This window comes from Daucus carota, chromosome 1 (assembly GCF_001625215.2).
Source record: "Daucus carota subsp. sativus chromosome 1, DH1 v3.0, whole genome shotgun sequence".
Classification (NCBI taxonomy): Eukaryota; Viridiplantae; Streptophyta; class Magnoliopsida; order Apiales; family Apiaceae; genus Daucus; species Daucus carota.
Genome location: NC_030381.2, coordinates 52,173,022 through 52,192,936, shown reverse-complemented (window position 1 = coordinate 52,192,936; position 19,915 = coordinate 52,173,022). Strand labels below are relative to the sequence as shown.

Below are 19,915 nucleotides of genomic sequence, written 5' to 3'. Positions count from 1 at the left end.
TCCATCTCCAACACCACAAAATCACAAGGAATAAAGAATTTATCTACCTTGACAAGTACATCCTCTATGACTCCCAAAGGATGCTTGATTGTACGATCTGCCAACTGAAGTGAGATTCTGGTCTTCTTGAGCTCTCCAAGACCAAGCCTCTTGCAAATGGAGTATGGCATCAAACTTACACTAGCCCCCAAATCACATAAGGCTTTAATATTCTCCATCTTTCCAATAGTGCATGGCAAAGAGAAGCTTCCGGGATCTTTTAACTTTTGCGGAATTGATTTTTGAATGACTGCACTACACTCCGCATTGAGAGTAATGGTTTCCACATCTTCAAGTTTTCGCTTTCTAGACAACATCTCCTTCAAAAATTTGGCATATAATGGCATTTGTGCCAAGGCATCAGCAAAAGGAATATTTATATGCAATTGCCGAAAGGTTTGCAAGAATTTCTCATATTGTTTCTCCAACTTCTTGTTATGCAGCCTTTGTGGGAAAGGGATTGGAGGAACATATGGTTTCACTGGTACCTTTGGTGTAATTTCATCTTCTTTCTGCTCATCATTTTCCTTTTCTGAAATTTCAGCCTCAGATTCAACTAGCTCGTCTTTCTTTGAAGGGCCCTTTTCATTACGCTTGACAACCTCGACTTCGGGCAATTCTCTTCCATTCCTCAAAGTGATAGCCTTGCATTGCTCATTACCCTTCAAATCTGGTTGACTAGGTAGAGATCCTTGCTCACGAACACCAACCTTATTAGCAATTTGCCCAATTTGAACTTCCAACATCTTTTGTGATGAAGCCATCTGATCAAGCCTTGACTCCACTTTTTCAAATTTGGTTTCCATATTGGCAAAAGCTCCAGTCGTCCCTTGTATCATCTTGCTGAGTGCAATTTCCCAATCAGCAGGTTCTTTCTTGTCCTTTGGTGGAAGTTGAAACTGTTGTTGATTTGGATACTGCTGACGTGGTTGGAAACCGGGAGGTTGCTGCTTCTGAGCTGCATATGATGGATTAACAGCATGATTGTTGTTGTAGGAAAGATTGTTGTTGGGCCTCTGATTTGGATTGTAATAAGAATTATTCTGAACAGGCCATGATTGTCTTCCTTGGATGAAAGCTGCTTCCTCTGGAAATTGTTGCGCATGTAAGTATTGATCAGTACCAGGATCATTATACCCTTCCATTGGAGTAGAAATAGCATTGACATTTGCCCTTTGTCCACGAACTTCTTGAGTAAGAGCATCCAATTTCAGAGTGAGCAAGTTCATCATCTCAGTGTCTTGTGCTGATTTCACTGAGCTTGTACCACTAGGTGCCCAAGCATAGTTATTTGAGGCTAATTCCTCGAGAAGTGCCTTAGCTTGAGTAACAGGTGCTTTCTTAAAATTTCCTCCAGCTGCAACATCCAAACTCAGCCGAATATCAGAATTTAGAGCTCCATAGAAAGTGCTCAGAACCATCCACTCCTCGTAACCATGATGTGGACACTTTCTCAACAATGCCTTATATCTCTCCCATGCCTGATACAAGCCTTCACCTGGTTGTGCTTTGAAAGTAAGAATAATTGCTCTCATTTGCTGAGTCTTGTCAGAAGGATAATATTTGGATAAGAACTCAGTAGAAAGATTATCCCAAGTAGCTAGAGTAGCATCTGAAAGCTGTTGAAACCATTCCAAAGCTTTTCCCTTTATAGAATAAGGGAACATGTGAAGACGAATTTGATCAGCAGTAACCCCATTGATTCTGAAAGAACCACACATTTGCACGAAGCGCTCTAGATGGCGGTGTGGATCCTCTCGCTCAATGTCTCCTTCAAAAGCAGAATTGCTCACCATCTGAATAAGACTGGGATTGATGTTATATTGAGTTGCACCAATCGCAGGAGTCTTGTACATGCAATTAGCAGGATTAGGAGTCTCATGATCCTGAATGGATGACTCATTAGGAACAATAACATGGAGATTTTCGTTTGCATTATTGTTATCAGTCATCTTGGCCTCCTCTTTCTTTTTCCTTGCTTCTTGCCTTCTAACTCGAAAAGTGCGCTCGATTTCCGGATCTGGTTCGAAATTTCCAACACTTTTCGATCTTCGCATATATCAGGTGTACCTGAAACGAAACACCAATGAGATAGACCTTGGAAACAAATTTAATAAAATCTAAACAATAAGAAATAATTAACCTAAACTTAATATTGCTGCCTTCCCCGGCAGCGGCGCCAATTTGTTGCAGTAAAATTATGTAAAGTTCGTTCTCAGGGAAGGACTGAATACAATATTAAATCAAGTATATTACTCCTTTCTATTTAGAAGTTTAGAGAATAAATTGTGGTTTTTACTATCAACTAAATTAAACTAATAAAGCAATTAAAAGTGTGAATTAACGATGATAAAAAGCAATCCAAGAATCAGGTTTCTTTGCTAGCTACAATGAATGTCAATCAATTGTGATATGCAAGTCTCTACTCTGCTAAAAACAATCCTTCTATTGATTATAATGTTCTCTCCCAAGATACAAAATAATACCTATAATTTAACCTTGAAGTCACTCCCATGATCAATCAAAGCCAAATTATAAGCTATCACGAACCAAGGATTTTCTATTTCACAACTCACCTAATAATCTCCCGATTAATTAATTGAGTTATGTCTGTCATATCATGTACAAGAAATATAAATCCTCTCCCGATTCATTATAAATCCTACAGTTACAATTACAGGTTCGCGACTCCTATAACTGTGTTAAGCGCTCAATGACAGATTAGCATACATAGAGAAACCACAATCTTAGATCAAACAAACATATTAAGCCAACAAATACTCCCCAATCCTCGGATTAGAGGATTAGTTACTCATAACAATTAAATAAAACACGAATATATATATTACTGAAATCATGTCAAAAGAGTACAAGAGTGAAGAAAATACAACTTGACGAAATCTCTCGAACTTGGACTGAATCCCTTCAATCTTTGCTCAAATTATCTCCCAAAGCTTTCTCTACCTCTCTATACACTCTCTTCGATATCTAATAATCATAAAACCCTAATAATAATAATGTTTTAATGGTTTCCTCGAAAAACAATTCCGATTTCCTAAAACAAGTTGGATTCTGAGACAAAATTCGTGGGCTGACTTTCAGGCCTGATTCTGGGCTGATCCTTTTGTCTTTAGATAGCTGGAACACTTTAAACTTGTAGACAATTAAGATATCTTCGCGTGGGCTGTTGAATCGTCTAATTCTGACGTCCGGAACTCAAGTTATGGCCCAAACAAGATTTGCTGCGCAGGTGGCCCATAAAGTCCGAATTTCCATCAAATACAAGCCCAAATAAGCTAGTTTCATCCAACTTAGGAATATTTATTTTCCTGCCATTAAACACTTAAAATCAATTAGTAATTACCCGATTATTTACAAAATACCACAATTATGGGAATAAAATCATATAAAAGCATATATAAATATATGCTCTATCAGAGACCTACCAAAATCCCTAACTAAGTCACAAAATCAAAATGAGAAGTTGAACACAACCGGATAGAACAAAAAATCTGGTAAGTGAAACCCACCAAAAAAGTATACTACTATTGATTGCACTATATGACCAATTACCTTGTCATTCAAAATATACAACGTATCTGGGAGCTAAAAATCTAAAGGGCTTTCCTCACCAACCTCTTCTCTTTGAGATACAGGGTCTGTCTCTGTGTCAAAGGCGAATTTCATCTCCTGGGTCACTAATTCGGCCAGATCGTGCCTATTGGCATTTCTGTAGGCATCAATGACTGCCTTGAACAAGGACTCGCTAGGATCAATTTCCCCATACTTTAATCGACTGTGAATACGTTTTACACCTTCAAGCATGCCAGCCCTTCCATAACAACCTACAAGATTAATAAAAGTGACAATATCTGGCTCTAGCCCTTCATCTTGCATTTTCATAAAAATATTAAGTGCTTCATTAGTTCTGCCTGTAGCACCATATGCATATATTGCAACATTATAGGCAGATGAATCCAGGAGCACTTCTTCCTTTAGGAAGCTTTCGCACGATTTTAGTGCAAAAGCATGCAAACCCACGACCGAATACACAGAGGCTAAAACAGCTTCTCTGGAGTAAGGTTTCCCTTCACGGTAAGATGAATGAAGCTGACTTACTGCTTCAGATGGAATGCCTCCCTTTTTCAATATAGTAAATAATACTTTAAAGGTCCCAGCATCTGGCAAAAGATTCTCATTAACCATATCATGCAACAATTCGCCACACTCAACAAGCTGACCATTTGTGGCGTAGCATGCCATTACCTTGTTATATGAAACACAATCTCTTAATAATCCTGAATGTCTCATCTCCTCTGCAACGTCAATGGCTTCATCAAGCATACCCATGTTCTTGTAAAGATACATCATGGTTGCAAATGAAACCCCATCTGCCCAACCTTTATCTATCAAATTATTGAATATCAGTCTCGCTTCTGATATCATTCCCAGATCAGCATATAGGTTGAGCATACTATTAGTAGCTATAATATCAGGACCATCAGGAAAATCTTTCATCTTCATGTACACTTGTTTTGCCCCCTCCACAGAACCAACCTTACTATAAGCCTTGACCAAAGAAGTAAGCACAATCTGATTTGCTGAAACACCGCATTCTTCCATGACATGAAAATAGTGAAGGGCATCTTCAATTTCACCAATCTCTGCATATCCATCAATTATAGACCCAAAAACAACTTCATTTGGTTTTACCCCTGCTGCTACCATTTCTCGGTAGATACTCACTGCATCAGAAAGCCTTCCTAATCGCGAATAACTTCCAACCAAGGAGGAAAATGTTATACACTGAGGTTTAAATCCTGCTCCTTGCATTTCAGATAAAAGGTCCCTTGCTTGGTCAACTAAATCACCTCCAGAGAGCATTTGAATGAGAGTATTATAACTGCACTCATCTGGCCAGGTCCCATTGCTTCTCATGCTCTTAAAGAGTGATAAGGCTCTATCATACAGCTTTGCTTTACCATAAGCCTTGAACATAACATTATATTCCACAACATCTTTCTTCTGTCCGACCAAATCTCTCTTACAGTAAAATACAGCCTCAGCTTCAGCCCAAAACCCCTTCTCAGCATAGACATCTATAATAGCAGCATATGTACAAGATTTTAGTCCACCATCAAATTGATACTTCTCGAAAAGATGTTTAGCACGGTCAGTTAAACCTTCATTTACATACATTTTTATAATGACAGGAAGAGACTGCTTGTCAATACGTGCACCAGACTTTGTTATATCCATAATCACAGCCTCCACTAGTTCAACCATTCTCCTCTCGCATAGTACCTGGAGAATAGCTCTATGTGTGACAACATCGGGACGAAGACCCACGTCCCTTATTTTCCTATAGCACTTAATGGCTGCATCTATGTTTCCTGCATCAGCATACAGAGACAGGAATATGTTGTAGGTTTTAGTATCAGGAGAAACTCCCCTTTCTTCCATTTTACCAAGCAAAGATTCTGCCTCTGATATATGTCCATGACTGCCACAGGTAAAAATCATAGTATTGAATGTGACGGTATCTACTGCTACTCCAGATTTTAACATTTCAGCAAAGACATCAGCTGCGTCCGTTAAACGCCCTGCCTTTCCATACAAATCAATCAACGTATTATACGTAGCTGTAAGTCGAGGCTTTTGAGCAGAATTTTCAGCATCTACCACAGGCAACGCATTAGAAGCAAGGCTCCTCCCACCTATCCTAAAGAGCTCAGTCGACAAAAAGTGCTTAAAGCTCATGGGTGCCAAGCTCGAACCGTTATCAGAACCAATAAAAGAATCCAAATCAATCTTTCCAACACACCAATCCTTATAAAATTTAATGGCCACATCATACTCTCGAGCATCCTTCAAAACTTTTACAACCGTACTCATCGTAACCTCATCAGGAAACATCCCCCTAAATTTCATATGCTTAATCCACAAAACCGCTTCTTTCACAAGTCCAGCTTTCCCATACACATCAACAAGCATACTATAAGTATTATTACTCGGCAAAAGCCCCTTCTTCGCCATTTCACTCCAACAAAGCCTCAACTCATCCCACTTCTGCGCCCGACCCAATTTCCTCAGCACAACATTATAATGAATCACATTCGGGACATACTCTTTCTGCAACTTCATCCACTCAAAAACCCTAAGCACCTTCTCCCAACTACCCTGTTCCTTCAAAATCACTGTCTGCTCCTTCGGACTCAACCTCCCATAATACAAACTAAGCGCTTCCCCCACCTCCTCCCCCGACTCCAACGACCGCAATATCGAAGGCAACTCACCCCCATACTTCTTCCTCTTACCACTAACAATAATCCTAGTGGGTGCACTCAAAGTTCTTGAATTACACTTTATCAGCTTAAACCCTACAAAACCCCTAACCCCCCTAAAATCTTGCCTAAAACCACTTAAATTCACATCATTATACATCAATTTATCAGCTTTTAAACAAGGAGATACAGGATATAATGAACAACAATCAAGACCCTTTAATAAACTATGTTGAGTGAGCAAATTGAAACCTAAAAAAGACATGGAATTGCAAGAAAAATGAAGGGCTAGAAGCTTACATGGTGAAGAACATGGGAAACTGTGAGGTGGGTTGTGATAAAAATCGAGTCTTTTTGGGTCTCTTGAATTGTAAGAATGAAGAAGCATCTTCTTGGTCAGTCTTTTTTTGGGCTGAGAGTATAAAATTCTGCTCAAGTTCCAAGTTTTTGCCCAAATGGGTGGGACCCATGAGTGATACAACAAGAAAAATCATCTGAAATTGACTTAAAAATCTAGGGTGGAATTTTGATAAATTAATATTAATAAATTGATATTTTGATGAATTGCTAAATTTGTTGTTTTCAAATATATTCAGTATCGAGAATAAATTTATCTTGATTTAATTGCATCTAAGTTGTACTTATGTTTTTCAAAGCTTTGTCATGCCTGGAATAATTAATTATCAAAATTTTGAAATTAGAAAATTATTTCATAATTAAGATCGAAAAAAATATTAGATTATCAGCACTAACATATATGTTTAACTTCGAAAAATTGTGATTAAAATTACGCCCGGGATATCCTACAAATCATAGTCTTAGGGATATTAATAGTAAAATTGGCATCGAGAATATTTAATATAATTTTTTTTAATAAGATGAATTCTTCATCTACGTTGATAATTGTAGTAAAAAAGTTCCATGTTATATCGGCATTACTCTAATTATTTTCCAAACTACATCCGTCTAATCGTCCGTATTATTTTGATTTCGCTTATTTTATTTTCAAATACAAGAACTCAATTATTAAAAAGAATATATAAATTTGGATGGCCTGTAAAAAATTTATTTAAGCAACATACGAATTGCAGAAAATTTGTAAGTACTTATTCATATGAATAAAAAGAAAAATTATAAATATGTTTATTTTTTTCAAGAATAAACTCTCATCTTCTATAAATACGTCAAGAAAGCTAGTTATATGAATTTTTGAGAGAAAATGTTAGAGTTCGAAATTCAAAATTTTGAAATATATACATCTGACAAACAATTAACAGGTCAAATGTTGTTGCACAGTAAAAAAAATATACTTGGTACACTATTTTTCATATACACATGCTAACAGGAGTAATGAACACCACAAAATTGTGGCTGATTCGAGTCCAACACTAACTTGACCATCAACATCACTATTGTTATCAAAATACAAAGAAACTAGAGGATTAGCTTACAAGATGAACAGCAATAATATCCTTACAAAAAGTAATAATGATATACAAGTACCTCCCAGCAGAAATGATCGAAGGAGTGTTTCCCTCTTCCTAGAGCTTATCAATCTGAAGAAGGGTAGTAACCCCTCTAGGATGGATTCACCGTCAAGAAAGTATACCTGGTAATAATAATTTGGATTTGAAACCATATTATTAACTATTAAGAGTGAAAATAAAGCCACATTATTTGTCACAAGTAATAAGTAAACATAACAAAGTGCACGATATCAAGTCGCCCTGCTGCAAAAGAAATAAAAGACACTTGTTTGAAAGCAGAGGGAGAAAATATATTGCACTGAATCAGGTGTGGTTTCCAATTGCGAACTATCCATTTTACAGACCTCTAATATATATCCAGCTAATAAATACGGATTGGTGAAAGATAACTGAGCATGAAGGTGGCTGACGAAATGATAACAAGCTTATATATTAAAAGGGCTGTTGGAGAAAGAAAAAATCTCACAAAAAAGTCAATAATGTGGCAGCTCAGCTTGCAAGTCACAAGTGCTGCTTTAACTTTGCTTAGGATCCGGGTGAATATGAAGCACATGGATACAAGAAGGCAGAATGCTTTTTTATATTCTCATCGTCGTCAGCTGATTGCCTAAAGATTTTATGATGTCACGTGTGCGCTTAAACCACTATGCAAGAAGGGTGGCATGTTTAATAACCTCAGCTTATTTCATGAACATATTGAAATATTTAGTAATTTCGAAAATACCGGAAGGCTGTTGAGAAGCGCCAGCATCAGAGAGACGTGAAATGTGAACTTTAGAAGCTTTTCAAAGACATCTGGAAGACAAGCACCAAAAGGGATAGACCACCGAGGTTGATATGAAGTTAATCTAATCGAATGTGCCATTGAGAACACATCACCAATGAAAACAAAAGTCCCTCCACAGCCCAATTCTTCGAATTTGGAACTGTTAACACTTGATAATGATTCTCTCATGAGTTGCACACATTTCATGGTAACAGGTCTTACATATTTGATCTCCGTCCATGTAAGACCCGGTATTTGGATAGGAGCCAGGCAAGTTGCTTCCTGTATCAGTCATCAAAAGTGCCAGTCATGTTCAACATTATCCTTTTGATCGAGTAGAAAAATAAATCCACTTATTGGACTAAAAGATATCAGATATACAGAAATAAAACTAAGATATATCAAAGACATAAAGTAGTTAATTAGTTAGACCTCTGAACATGGACAGCTACTTTCATTTCTTGCAATTTCCATCCATCCATCACCACATTTCTTAAGCTCTACAATATCCGTAGCATTTAAGCAGTGGATATGATCACTTCTTTTTTCGATATTATCTTCATTGGAAGTATCATTTGATGTACTTATAGGTGAACAGGGCATAGTTACAAAGGAAGACAGTTCATCTGGGCAAGTACTTTTAGTGTCTGACCGGATATGATAGCTCTCTTCAATTAGAGATCTTGGAACACAGTAACCTTTGTCAACCTTCAAATATTCACCGTCTTTTAAGTTTTGATTTGTTTTCTGATGTAGCATATTGGTAATCTTCATCCACTCCTCTGCGTCATGGATGCGCATGCCATCCAATGAAATAACAAAATCGCCAGGAGAAATAACCTTAAATAAAGGTGACGCGGAAGAAACATCCAACACCTAGTGCAATATAATTATCATAAGTACATAAGAGGGAAACAATTCTGTCAATTAAGTATGTGCTATTGATAAAACAACCTTTCACAAGTAAACTTTCATACACAGTACCATAGGGCTTTCACCATGTATGTACACTGGATATAAGATCAAGGGAAGAAAGAACATTGCCAGTGCACAAGCAGCACAAATCTGCATTGGTTATTTAAGTAAAGGTAATCATTTCCAAGATCGAATGATGAAAAAAAATAGGAGCGAAAGTGAATAAACGTTCAACTCACTGCTGCATTGTGCCAAATGCCAGCACAGTATATTCGAAGAGCAGCGACTCTCGGTAGAGCCTGCAACACCTCATCATTGAAGGCCACCAGAGCTCCTGGAAATAGAACAGCTAAAAATACAGCAATGTACTCAATCTGTATGCCCTCACTGCTACCAGCAAAAGCAGCCCCTATGACACCAAATCATGAGATCCGTCCACTTTACATATGATATTTCCAAATGCAATAAAACGTATACATAATTACATATCAGGATTTAAGGATCGTAGGATACCATTACTCTCATAATTAGATACAATTTCTTTATATGGATTTGTATAGATGGAATATGGTAAGATGTGTGAATGAAATAAGAATTCAAACCAATATTACAAACAATATTGCCAATACAGCTAGTATCAATGCAAAAACGCAAGTGACATTTAACCAACTAGGAGGAGTTTATGATGACTAACTTTTTTTTAGTATAAAGATCCCTAAAAAGTGCATATCTGAAGCCCAGAGTGAAATATGCAGCATAAATAGTTAAATCAAAATGAAGTCTAAGCAAACCTTTCATGTCCCTTCAAGTATCTATTTCCTTTTTGGCCAGATAACTAGTTTCTGCAAAGAGCCATGAAGCTGCTCATAAACTCTTCTTCCCCTTTTTCACAATTGCTATTGTTATCTTTTCGTTTTCATTTTGGAGCTAATATCACAATTATCTTTTGTCATTTTGTGTGTGTATCTCTGACGGGGAGGAAGAACTACAACCAGTACACATATATTTATTCTGAGCCACAGAAGATATCAATAATTACGAAAGCAGGGTTGATTTAACAAGTACAAGACAAACTAGCATAGAATACATCAATCTCAAGAAAGGAGAAAATCTGCCCATACTAAACTCATAAGATAAGCATGTGAAGCATGGCCTAGGGGAGTATGAAAGAGTAAGAAATACCTATCACCTAGGTTCATAATGCACTCATATTAACTCTGACAACAACTACAGGTTTCCTTTGGTCATTTTTCCACAGATGTAAATTGTAATACATGTACAAGCTTGCTCATACTACCATGAAGTCTGTGCTGTTATTAATCGTTTTCCCTGTTATTCTTTAGAATATGACATAAAACAGAAAACCAGCTTTCAAGAGTGATAATAAAAACCTGCAAGGAAAGAGCAAACAAAAGATCGGAAAGAAAAATTAAGATTTCAATTATTGACCTTGTAGCAGAAAGAGCATGCCCTAATTCATGTGCAGCCACAGATATCACAGTAGATATACATATGTATCCAGCATCAGCAAGCGAGAAAACCTGTATAAATAAATAAAAAAACATGTATTCATGTGCATAACACTAGGTAAAATGTCCAATTCAGTTGCAATTCAACAAAATGAAAATTAGAATGCTTACCGAAGGAGAATATCCGAACAGCGATTCACTCAAAAGACTTAGTATTTGGTAGTTACTACCAAATAAATGCAAATATTGAGCTAATTCCCATAGAAGCACCTGAATTCAAGTCAAAAAATTTGTGCAGATCATGACCCATGCCATAAAGTTAACATTCAACTAAAAACCCGAAAAGAAAATAAATTAAATTTGCAGCTAACCAGGGTCACTGCCAGAAGAGTAGTAACACTAAAACCAACCCCCACCGAAAACCAGACCCTCAGGTACCTAAGCAACAATGGTCACTATAAATCAAACCACTTAAATTCAAAGTTTACTACCAAAAAACCAAACAAAACCAAATATTATAACAGAAAAAAACAGAAATTACTAGCAATAATCACCAAAGATGAAATTTTTATTGATTTCAAGTAAAAACCAAGAACCATGGTAAAAATTGAAATATGCAATTGGGGAAAAAACCTGGAATATCTTCTGCCAAAATGGAATAATGGGTCATTAAAAGCTGATGATTTGAAGTCACAGTACCTAACAAAGATGCAATCTTGATCAAGAACTCACATACCCATTTGCACAAAACCCAAAGATTTGCAATTATACAAGCAGAAACACAAATAAACACATGCATATGTATGAATCAAATGAAGTACCAGCAAGAAACAGTGTTGCTGAAGTGTCTGACACGAAGAGGAAGAACAGTTTGATGAGCTTGTGATCTGCTGAACCTTCGGAAACGCCTGCCTTGTGTACTCATCTTTGCATCAGCAGCAGCAACTCAGCAAGTGTTTCAGTTTGATGTGGCTTTGGGTTTCTGCAGTTTGGTTCGGTTTGGTTTTTACAGGAAAAAAGATATGGGCTTTGCACTAGTTTGGGTTAAGAATTTGTACTACAAAATGTTTTTGGGCCCTGAAACCTAAATAGCCTGATGTAATGAACACTGCTACTTGTTACTGTTCAACTCGTTTCATCCTCATTCTTGTTCAGCTCGAGATTTAACTAAAAAATAACAAATTTTATATTAAAAAATATTATATTCTATTCACTTTATTAAAATGTATATTATATTTTATTTTCACACATACATGCATTTTAAACATTAAAATTCAATATATACATAAAAACCCTCTAAACAATAATTACTCCCTCTGTTTTCGAATATACGCTTGCCTTGACACACAATTCTAAGAATATTGACAGCATATTTAAAATTATAATTTTTAATATTTGTTTTTAAATAAAAATGATAAATTTATATTTTAAATGAAAGAAATAAAAAAAACATTAATTCTAACCATTCAGTCAATACTTTTATTCAGAAAATCAAAAACCAAATATTTGAGAATAGAGGGTATTCAACAAAAAAAACTAACAACATAAAAGCGACAGAAAATAAGACACCATGTGTAATTACTGATCAGCCATTAAAATTTTAAATTTTATTTTAATATATGAAGGAAAGGAGTATTAAATCTAACAGAAAGAGCAGAATGAATAGGCCAGAGTATCGCAAAACACGACACCTGATACCTTTCTTCCATATCCTACACTCAACACTTTTTAACTTCACTCTCTGCAATATATCTATCTATCTGCTCAACAATATTTGGCCAATGTCAATGATTTTACTGTCTTCCCATTCCAAGTACCTGCTGGATATTTTGTCTAACCGGGTTGAAAAGTAAGTGCACAATGTTCTTTAAGCCACTTGTGTTACTGCCATGTATTATTTCATAATTTTAGGTTTTTCATTCGAGATAAAAATATTCTGAAATTTCGTGATCATATGTGTAGTCACATGACCTAATGGCCTGTCACTTCAGTTATTTGTTTACTAGATTGTATGATAAATTTTGTTACTAGAATTACTATTTGGAATAGTGTGGTAAAAAAATAAATGTTAATCGGAGAGTGGTTCGATGGTTTAGAAGCAATGCAGCATATGTAGAGTGTTGAGAACCAGTCCATCTAAAACCTTTAGGTATTAGAGGAAGACCTCAAATAGATCTTATGCTATATTTCAACATAGAGGCGTCGATGACTAGATAATGTAGTATTCGTAGTGCAAACCGGTGATTTACAGTATTGTGACAATGATTTGTAAAATTTATGCACTTGTTTTTTTCGCATGTTGGTATTTTCCATCCAATGTTGCAGTGCAGAAGGAGTTGATATTGAACGTAGATGGACCGAATTCAGTGATGTTTGTTATCATATAAAGGTGATTAAACTGATAGATGTCTCCATTTTTATTTACTGTGAAATTTTTTGAGTGAGTTAAGATGCACTTTGGATATCTCACTCAAAGATATGGTATTTTTCAGGGATCTTCTGAAACCCCCGAATTTCTGAATGTGTCAGTATCGTTTCCCACACCACCTGAAGAAACTGAAATTGAAAAGGGGCTTCCTTGTGGTGCCACAGAAGCTGTAAAAGTAGCATATGGTGTGGTCGTTGAATCTATTGTTCCTCCAGACGAGGGCTTTAGTCTCACACTCAAATTGGATTTATCAAAACTTCCTAAAAATAAAGGTTTAACTAGTTCTGTTATGAGTTTTTTTGGTTGTGACTGTAAGTCTGTAAACAAACAGGACTTGTTTAATTTTTTCTCTGGTTCTTGTTTAACTCAAATAGAGAAGAGAAATGATATGTTGGTGAAGATTGCAGCTGTAAGGGAAGTGGTACTAGGCGCTCCATTAAAAAGGATTCTGGAGCATCTGGCCTCCAGGACTCGTGCCCCAGCCAAAGATAGGGTCATTACCCTTGTACATCGGCCAAAGGAGTGCATTTTTCTTATTCCTCGGGTGATTTTTTTGCTCTTACACCGTCGTCTAGTGACATCAGTTGTCAATGCGTCATAGGTGTAATAACTTCCACTAATATCTGCAGTTTTTTGTTTAACAAAGGCAAGACTTTATTGTACTATCAAAAATTTAATTTTCTCCAACTCCTGCCTGCTCTTGTTATTACATACTAGTATTTTTTTCTAGTGCCAGATTTATGCAGTTTGGTTCTGCTTTTAAATGCAAAAGTACATTTTTATGTTTTGATATATTCAGACTTTTTTTATCGATTACTATAGTTCTGTTATGTTGTTAAAGGCTGTAATCAACTGTGGTTCATGTATTTTTAAGCAACCAGTCCTTGAATCTTTTACATCTATGTTGTTTAGTATAGTGTCCGAGGAACCACTTACATTGATAATTAATTAAGATCTTGCAGTTGGATTTGACAGGAAGATAAGGTTACTGTGATTTATCCTATCAATTTCGAGGATTCAATAGATACAGTGCTTGCAACGTCTTTCCTACAGGTATGGAACTATATGACATAAAACATATTAATCACATTATTTATTACCTGTCCCTTTACTAATAACATTGATATTTGATAAACTTTCGTTGTTTTTTAGATTATTCCCAGCAGTCTTTAACTTTTAAGGATGCAGGTCTGCCATTTAGTTTGTTATCTTATGTCCTCATTTCGTATTTTAGACCATAAGCTTAGGCTGGTCATACTGACTCAAATTGATGTAGTTAGAGCATCTCCAAGGGGCTCTCTAAATGAGCTCTTAACTTCAAATTTAAAGAGCAAAGCAAAAATTAGAGCTCCAATGGGCTCCTAGAAGCTCTTTAAAAATTTAAGAGCTCATCATCTCTCCTTTCTTTTAAAGAGCATGTAAGAGCTCTTAACTTCTTTTTCATGAATATAATATTGATTTCCCTCCAACTTTACCTCCAACAATTCTCTCTTTTTACTTTTCTCTCTCATTTATATGAATAAAATATGAATAAGGAGTAAGTATAAAGAGGAGCATTGGAGTTGAAATCTTTTTCAATGTCTTAACTCACTAGGAGCCAAATATTATATTATATTTTGAAGAGTGATTTAAGAGCACCATTGGAGATGCTCTGAGGCTCTAGTCTAAGTAATTTTATTGATTTCGCTATCCCCTATTTCTACAATAATACTTTCAGAAAATCAGTGCTTTCTGATAAATCCTGCAAGTAGACATACATTAAAGTAAGGGTCCAGGTCCCTGGCAGCCGTATGTCAGGGACCGGTTATATAACCCACTGTTTCCTGGCCTTTAGCGCTGGACATACTAAAAATTTAATACGATCCTGGCCGCTGGATATGCATCCAACGGCCAGGAAACAGTGAGTTGTTTAACTCGTCCACAGCAATCGATTGCTGTGGACCAACTCCCTTAAAGTAAATATGAATATTCATTACTATATAGTAGTGAGCATGGAATGCTTGTTGGTGTGTGTTTACTGAGGGATGAGTATATCATTCCAATTTTTTCAGGTCATGTGTTGATAATTATTTTTCTATCTTTACTGAGTTTCAGGTCGGTTATAATGAATACTTAGATATATTATGATTCAGGACTTGGCGGAAACAAGGCGGTCTGCTAGTCTCTATTCTGCACCTTCCTGCACATGGTCTTCTACTCCTCCTGCGGAACTGGACAATGCTACCACTGAATCATTGTCTGTAAATGCAGGATTCTTTACCTTCGGTAATCTCCTAATTTACTCAGGCTCGGTCTTTTATCTCTTTACTGGTTTTATATTGTTTTTGGATTGCTGCAGTGATTCTCCCACGACATGTAGAAGGAAAAAAACTAGATAGGACTGTATGGATTTTATCAACATTTCATGCTTATGTGAGCTACCATGTCAAGGTAAGGTTTCTCTGTTCCTACATTTCTACTTATACAATCATGATTCTGGACTTTTGGTCTTCAAGGAGAATAAATGCTTAGGTCCTGGTTTTCTTTATTATATGAATCATAACATTTTTAAGAAGTAAACAATATAACAATACTTTTAAGGTATTATTTTTTTTAATTATAGAATTTTATCATCCTAGTCATCAAAATTATAGAAGGATCTAGAATGCTTATAACAATTAAAATCATAGACATGGCCGATCCTGAGATTTCATTGACCTAGTGCGAAAAAATTTTTATGGGCCTTTTTATACAAGACTACTAATATGAATACAAAAATAAAAATTACAAGCAACTTGAAATATATCTTATAAACACAAAACTGGAACCGGAAAGATGATTACAGGACTAAAAATAGTTTTGGGCCCCCTGGATCCAATGGGCCCAGTGCGGGAGCACCGGTAGCACTGGTCCATGGTCGGCCCTGATCATAGAAGGATCTAGAATGCTATAAAAAAAATTACTTGTGTAATCCGACGGCTAAAATCACAAGTACAGTAATATAAATATCAGATTTTCTTCTCTACATGACCCTGTATTGTTTATACAAACCTATATTGTGTGCGGCTGAGGGTAGTCATCTTTCATGAGTAAAAAAGGTTTCAAATTTTAACAATCCCTTCCCAATTCTCCATATCAACAAATCATTCATTATAATTAAAGCCGTGTGAGATTTCTTCTTCACAAAGAGATCTCATAAATTTTTTGTTATGATTTTTCAAGTAAAGGTTTAGACTCGTTTTCTAACCATCAATTTAAACAGTTGTTGTAGATGAATGTTGATGCAAGTCTGGCCACAGCCGCTTATGAGAGTGGGGAAGGAGATTTCTATGATGATGTTTGGTTGTGGAGAATGTAGATGTAGTTGATTGTAATTTTTATTTTATTTTTACGATGCAAACAAATCAATAGTAGTAAATATTTGATCCACATTTCTCAATTTTTATTACAATTGATTTGTTACTATTTTTATTACATATAAATTTGAGAAATGTGGATCAAAATTTTATTACTATTGATTTGTTGGCCTCTTGTGTAAAAATAAATAAAAATTATAGCTACATTCATACCTGCTCCACAACCAAGCATCATCATGGACATATCCTTCCGCATTCTCACTTGCGGCTCTGGTGAGACTTGCATCAACACTCATCTACAAATGATGGTTACAAAATGAGTCTAAAGTTTTAAATAAAAAATCATAACAAAAATTTATGAGTTTTCTTTGTGAAGGAGATATCATACACGACTTTAATTATAATGAATGAGTTGTTGTCATGGTTAATTGGTAAGGGGTTATTGAAATTTGAAACCTTTGTTATTCGGAACATAGGACTACCCTCACTCGCATACAGATATACGTTTGTATAAACAATACATGGAAAATTTGTATTATTGTACTTACGATTTTACACAAGTGAAAAATGTTATAGCATTCTATATCCTTCTGTAATTTTAATTGTTATAGCATTCTAGATCCTTCTATATTTTTAATGGGTAGGAAGATAAGATTCTAATACTTAAAAATAAATAACATCTTAAAAATATTGTTGAATTGTTTAACTTTGTTCAAATATTACAAAAGATAATAATTAGATGTTAAATTTAAGGACTACTTTTTAGAAAAATGTATATTTTTATAAATTTTTTTAGATATAAATGTTAAGAAAGTGTTTTATATTTGTACCATTTTCAAAAATAAGCTTTTATTTCTGAAAAATAAGGTTAGCCAAACGGCCACATTATAGAATGCATTGAAAAAGCTGTAATTCTTTTGTTTAGACAATAATTACATTGGTCGGATCATATTTGAATGTGTAATGCCTTGCCATTGCCAATTTGCTTTGGATCATAGTTTTATATGTATAGGCCTTCCTTCATGATTGGAGTTAGTTTTATATTCAGAGGCCTTCTTTCATGATTGGAGTTCCCTTCTGAATGTTCTGACTACAACAAAGATTTTGGTATCAAAATCTTCACATTCAGACTTCGTTTTATCGTAATTGTAACATGATCTGCAACAGTGTTCTGAAGCTTTTATGCATACTCGGATGAGACGTCGTGTGGACTCGTTGATTCAGGTGATACTCATATCTTTCTTTTTTAACTATTGCAGAACTTGAGATGAATTTTTAATTATCCAAAATTACACACACCTACAACAAGTAATCACCAGAATCACATCGGTGATTCTGTTAGTTGGAAGCTTTTCCAGTTGCTATATCATCGCATATTCTGTTAAAAGATGCTCTTAAACAGATCTACCCATATAATATTAGACCAGACCTGCATATTCTGTATTTTATTTATCCTCAAAGTTCGATGAAGCCAGAGAAGTGGTCATATTGTGACTTTTCTTTCCTATGGTTATGGTTTAAAGCAAATGGTTTCACAATTTAAGATTACGACACAATTATACCCCTCCGTCTCAATTTGTATGAGCCTCTTTGACTAACACGGTTTTCAAGAAATAAATACTTGACTTAATGTTAACCACATAAAAAATAGAGTTAGTAGATATTAAATAAGTGTAGTTTATGAATGTGTGGTTGTAATAACCTTAAATAGATGCTATGAAAAGAAGGTTCATTTTTTTGAGAAATCCAAAAAGGAAACTGATTCATATAAAATGGGACTGAGGGAGCATAGTTTATCTGGCTTTACGTCATAATCATTATTTACGACACTGATGTCTTGCCTTAGGCTCTGGATCGTGCAAAACCAGAATCGGAGAAGTCTGAAGAATGTGCAGAAAACAGATCCTTCAGAGGAATGGTGTGCAACAACAAATGACTCTACTTCCTTAACATTGATTATAGATAAATTGAACTAATTACGGTTTTTATGTACCATTCTTTTCAGAGCATCAACAACATAGATAATACTTTTCAGAGCTCCAAAAACATGGATCATAATTCTCAGAGCTTCAAGATCACAGATAATACTTCTCAGAGTTCCAAGAACATAAATCACACTTTTCGGAGCTTCAAGTAAATAGATTGACTCAATGAAAATTAGGAACTGCTTGACAGAAATGTAATAAATTTTGCTCCTGGTGAAGACTTAGAGTGGTGATCATTAATCATCATGTGGTTTTTCTTTGTTACTTTTGTTTAATTCCAAGAACTAAATGATTTTTTCTGTCAAAAAAAAAACAGAACTAAATGATTTTTTATTTTTTGCGAGTTTTCATAAGTGACCCACTCTCAATTTTGGTCCTAGTCTGGTGTAATTTTCCTTTCCATCCGTTTCGTGACGAGTTTTAATCTCCAAAACGGTTTCTCTGATAAAAATAAGGTAAGACTGCGTACATCGACCTTCTTAAAAATCTGTTCTTGCATGAGTACACCGAATACTATTCTTGCACAAGTATACCGAATACGTGTTTTTGTGAGGAGTTTTTATCAGTATGGTTGATGGATAAATCAAGATGAAGCAATTATTACAAACTGGATTAGTTTTAAGGATAATCATGCACTAATCATTCCTGTAGGTTATTAGTGAAGGACAGGCTTAAAACAAGTAAGACAATAACAATGAAACAAAGGAGTTCAACTAGTTGATACCAGTGCTATGTATATATTTCATGGCAAGTTGTACCCCAACAGTCTCTGTCTGCTTAATACTAAAGGGGCACCTTAATTATTTCTTCTGAGCTCTTAATTGTATATACCATTGCAAAATTTGGATGTATTTTGGAGGAATTATTGTCATAGTCTTCAGTATGTGAGAACAATTATAAGCATAATAGTGACTTAGGAAACAAGACAAACAATTCTAATTTTTCGATTGAATAGTGCTACAATCAATATTTCTAATTTTTGGTTATATACCTGTATACATGTTCTAAAAAATCTCTAATTTATTAAAAGTTTCCGATTAATTTTTTTCAAAAAATAATCGATTCACTGATTACACTCCGATTTGACTAAAAGTCTCTAATTCATCCAAAAAATCTTTAATAAATTTCTTATAAGTCCTGAATCGTTATGTCAACCGATTAGTTCCAATTTTCGATTTGTAATTATATATCGAGTCATGCTATTATA

At 35.2% G+C, this 19,915-nt stretch overlaps 3 protein-coding genes, 1 long non-coding RNA gene and 1 pseudogene across 5 annotated transcripts; 3 read left to right on the top strand and 2 right to left on the bottom strand.

Annotated features, from left to right (window-relative positions):
* The first annotated feature begins 1,470 nt into the window (after positions 1 to 1,470).
* Positions 1,471 to 1,585, top strand: LOC135149966 (small nucleolar RNA R71; annotated as a pseudogene).
* A 1,275-nt stretch (positions 1,586 to 2,860) lies between these two features.
* Positions 2,861 to 6,784, bottom strand: LOC108205236 (pentatricopeptide repeat-containing protein At1g73710). 2 transcript variants are annotated; one of them, XM_017375110.2, is made up of 2 exons: positions 3,676 to 6,784; positions 2,861 to 3,368 (listed from the first exon to the last, which is right to left on the bottom strand). In XM_017375110.2, exons 1-2 carry the CDS (start codon positions 6,709 to 6,711, stop codon positions 3,351 to 3,353), a joined length of 3,054 nt encoding a protein of 1,017 aa, XP_017230599.1. In that variant the 5' UTR covers positions 6,712 to 6,784; the 3' UTR covers positions 2,861 to 3,350. The 2 variants fall into 2 exon arrangements, with proteins under 2 accessions (XP_017230599.1, XP_017230598.1); XM_017375109.2 differs by having other exon boundaries at positions 3,613 to 6,783.
* Positions 6,785 to 7,588: 804 nt separating this feature from the next.
* LOC108198862 (membrane-bound transcription factor site-2 protease homolog) lies at positions 7,589 to 11,979 on the bottom strand. Its single transcript, XM_017366666.2, has 10 exons — positions 11,782 to 11,979; positions 11,594 to 11,659; positions 11,332 to 11,398; positions 11,132 to 11,230; positions 10,941 to 11,032; positions 9,731 to 9,878; positions 9,561 to 9,641; positions 9,009 to 9,452; positions 8,535 to 8,858; positions 7,589 to 7,932 (listed from the first exon to the last, which is right to left on the bottom strand). Exons 1-10 carry the CDS (start codon positions 11,883 to 11,885, stop codon positions 7,771 to 7,773), a joined length of 1,587 nt encoding a protein of 528 aa, XP_017222155.1. The 5' UTR covers positions 11,886 to 11,979; the 3' UTR covers positions 7,589 to 7,770.
* Positions 11,980 to 12,692: 713 nt separating this feature from the next.
* Positions 12,693 to 15,916, top strand: LOC108198183 (actin-related protein 2/3 complex subunit 2A). Its single transcript, XM_017365955.2, has 7 exons — positions 12,693 to 12,809; positions 13,286 to 13,349; positions 13,453 to 13,660; positions 13,763 to 13,932; positions 14,364 to 14,441; positions 15,521 to 15,653; positions 15,727 to 15,916. The coding sequence occupies exons 1-7, from the start codon at positions 12,742 to 12,744 to the stop codon at positions 15,897 to 15,899; spliced, it is 894 nt and encodes a 297-aa protein (XP_017221444.2). The 5' UTR covers positions 12,693 to 12,741; the 3' UTR covers positions 15,900 to 15,916.
* Positions 15,917 to 17,675: 1,759 nt separating this feature from the next.
* On the top strand, positions 17,676 to 18,972 carry LOC135149911 (uncharacterized). The gene is made up of 3 exons (XR_010288180.1): positions 17,676 to 17,947; positions 18,570 to 18,641; positions 18,729 to 18,972. It is a non-coding gene; the product is annotated as an uncharacterized LOC135149911 (long non-coding RNA).
* The last annotated feature ends 943 nt before the right edge of the window (positions 18,973 to 19,915 follow it).

Excerpts from the sequence above, each read along its gene's own strand:
- LOC108205236 (XM_017375109.2), bottom strand. The coding sequence starts at position 6,711 with ATGCTTCTTCATTCTTACAATTCAAGAGACCCAAAAAGACTCGATTTT.
- LOC108198862 (XM_017366666.2), bottom strand. The coding sequence starts at position 11,885 with ATGAGTACACAAGGCAGGCGTTTCCGAAGGTTCAGCAGATCACAAGCT. Across the intron at positions 11,231-11,331 it reads CTCTTCTGGCAGTGACCCTG|GTGCTTCTATGGGAATTAGC; the intron begins GTTAGCTGCAAA and ends ACTTGAATTCAG. Across the intron at positions 8,859-9,008 it reads GTAGCTGTCCATGTTCAGAG|GAAGCAACTTGCCTGGCTCC; the intron begins GTCTAACTAATT and ends TGACTGATACAG.
- LOC108198183 (XM_017365955.2), top strand. The coding sequence starts at position 12,742 with ATGTCAATGATTTTACTGTCTTCCCATTCCAAGTACCTGCTGGATATT. Across the intron at positions 13,350-13,452 it reads ATGTTTGTTATCATATAAAG|GGATCTTCTGAAACCCCCGA; the intron begins GTGATTAAACTG and ends GGTATTTTTCAG. Across the intron at positions 13,661-13,762 it reads AAAACTTCCTAAAAATAAAG|AGAAGAGAAATGATATGTTG; the intron begins GTTTAACTAGTT and ends TAACTCAAATAG.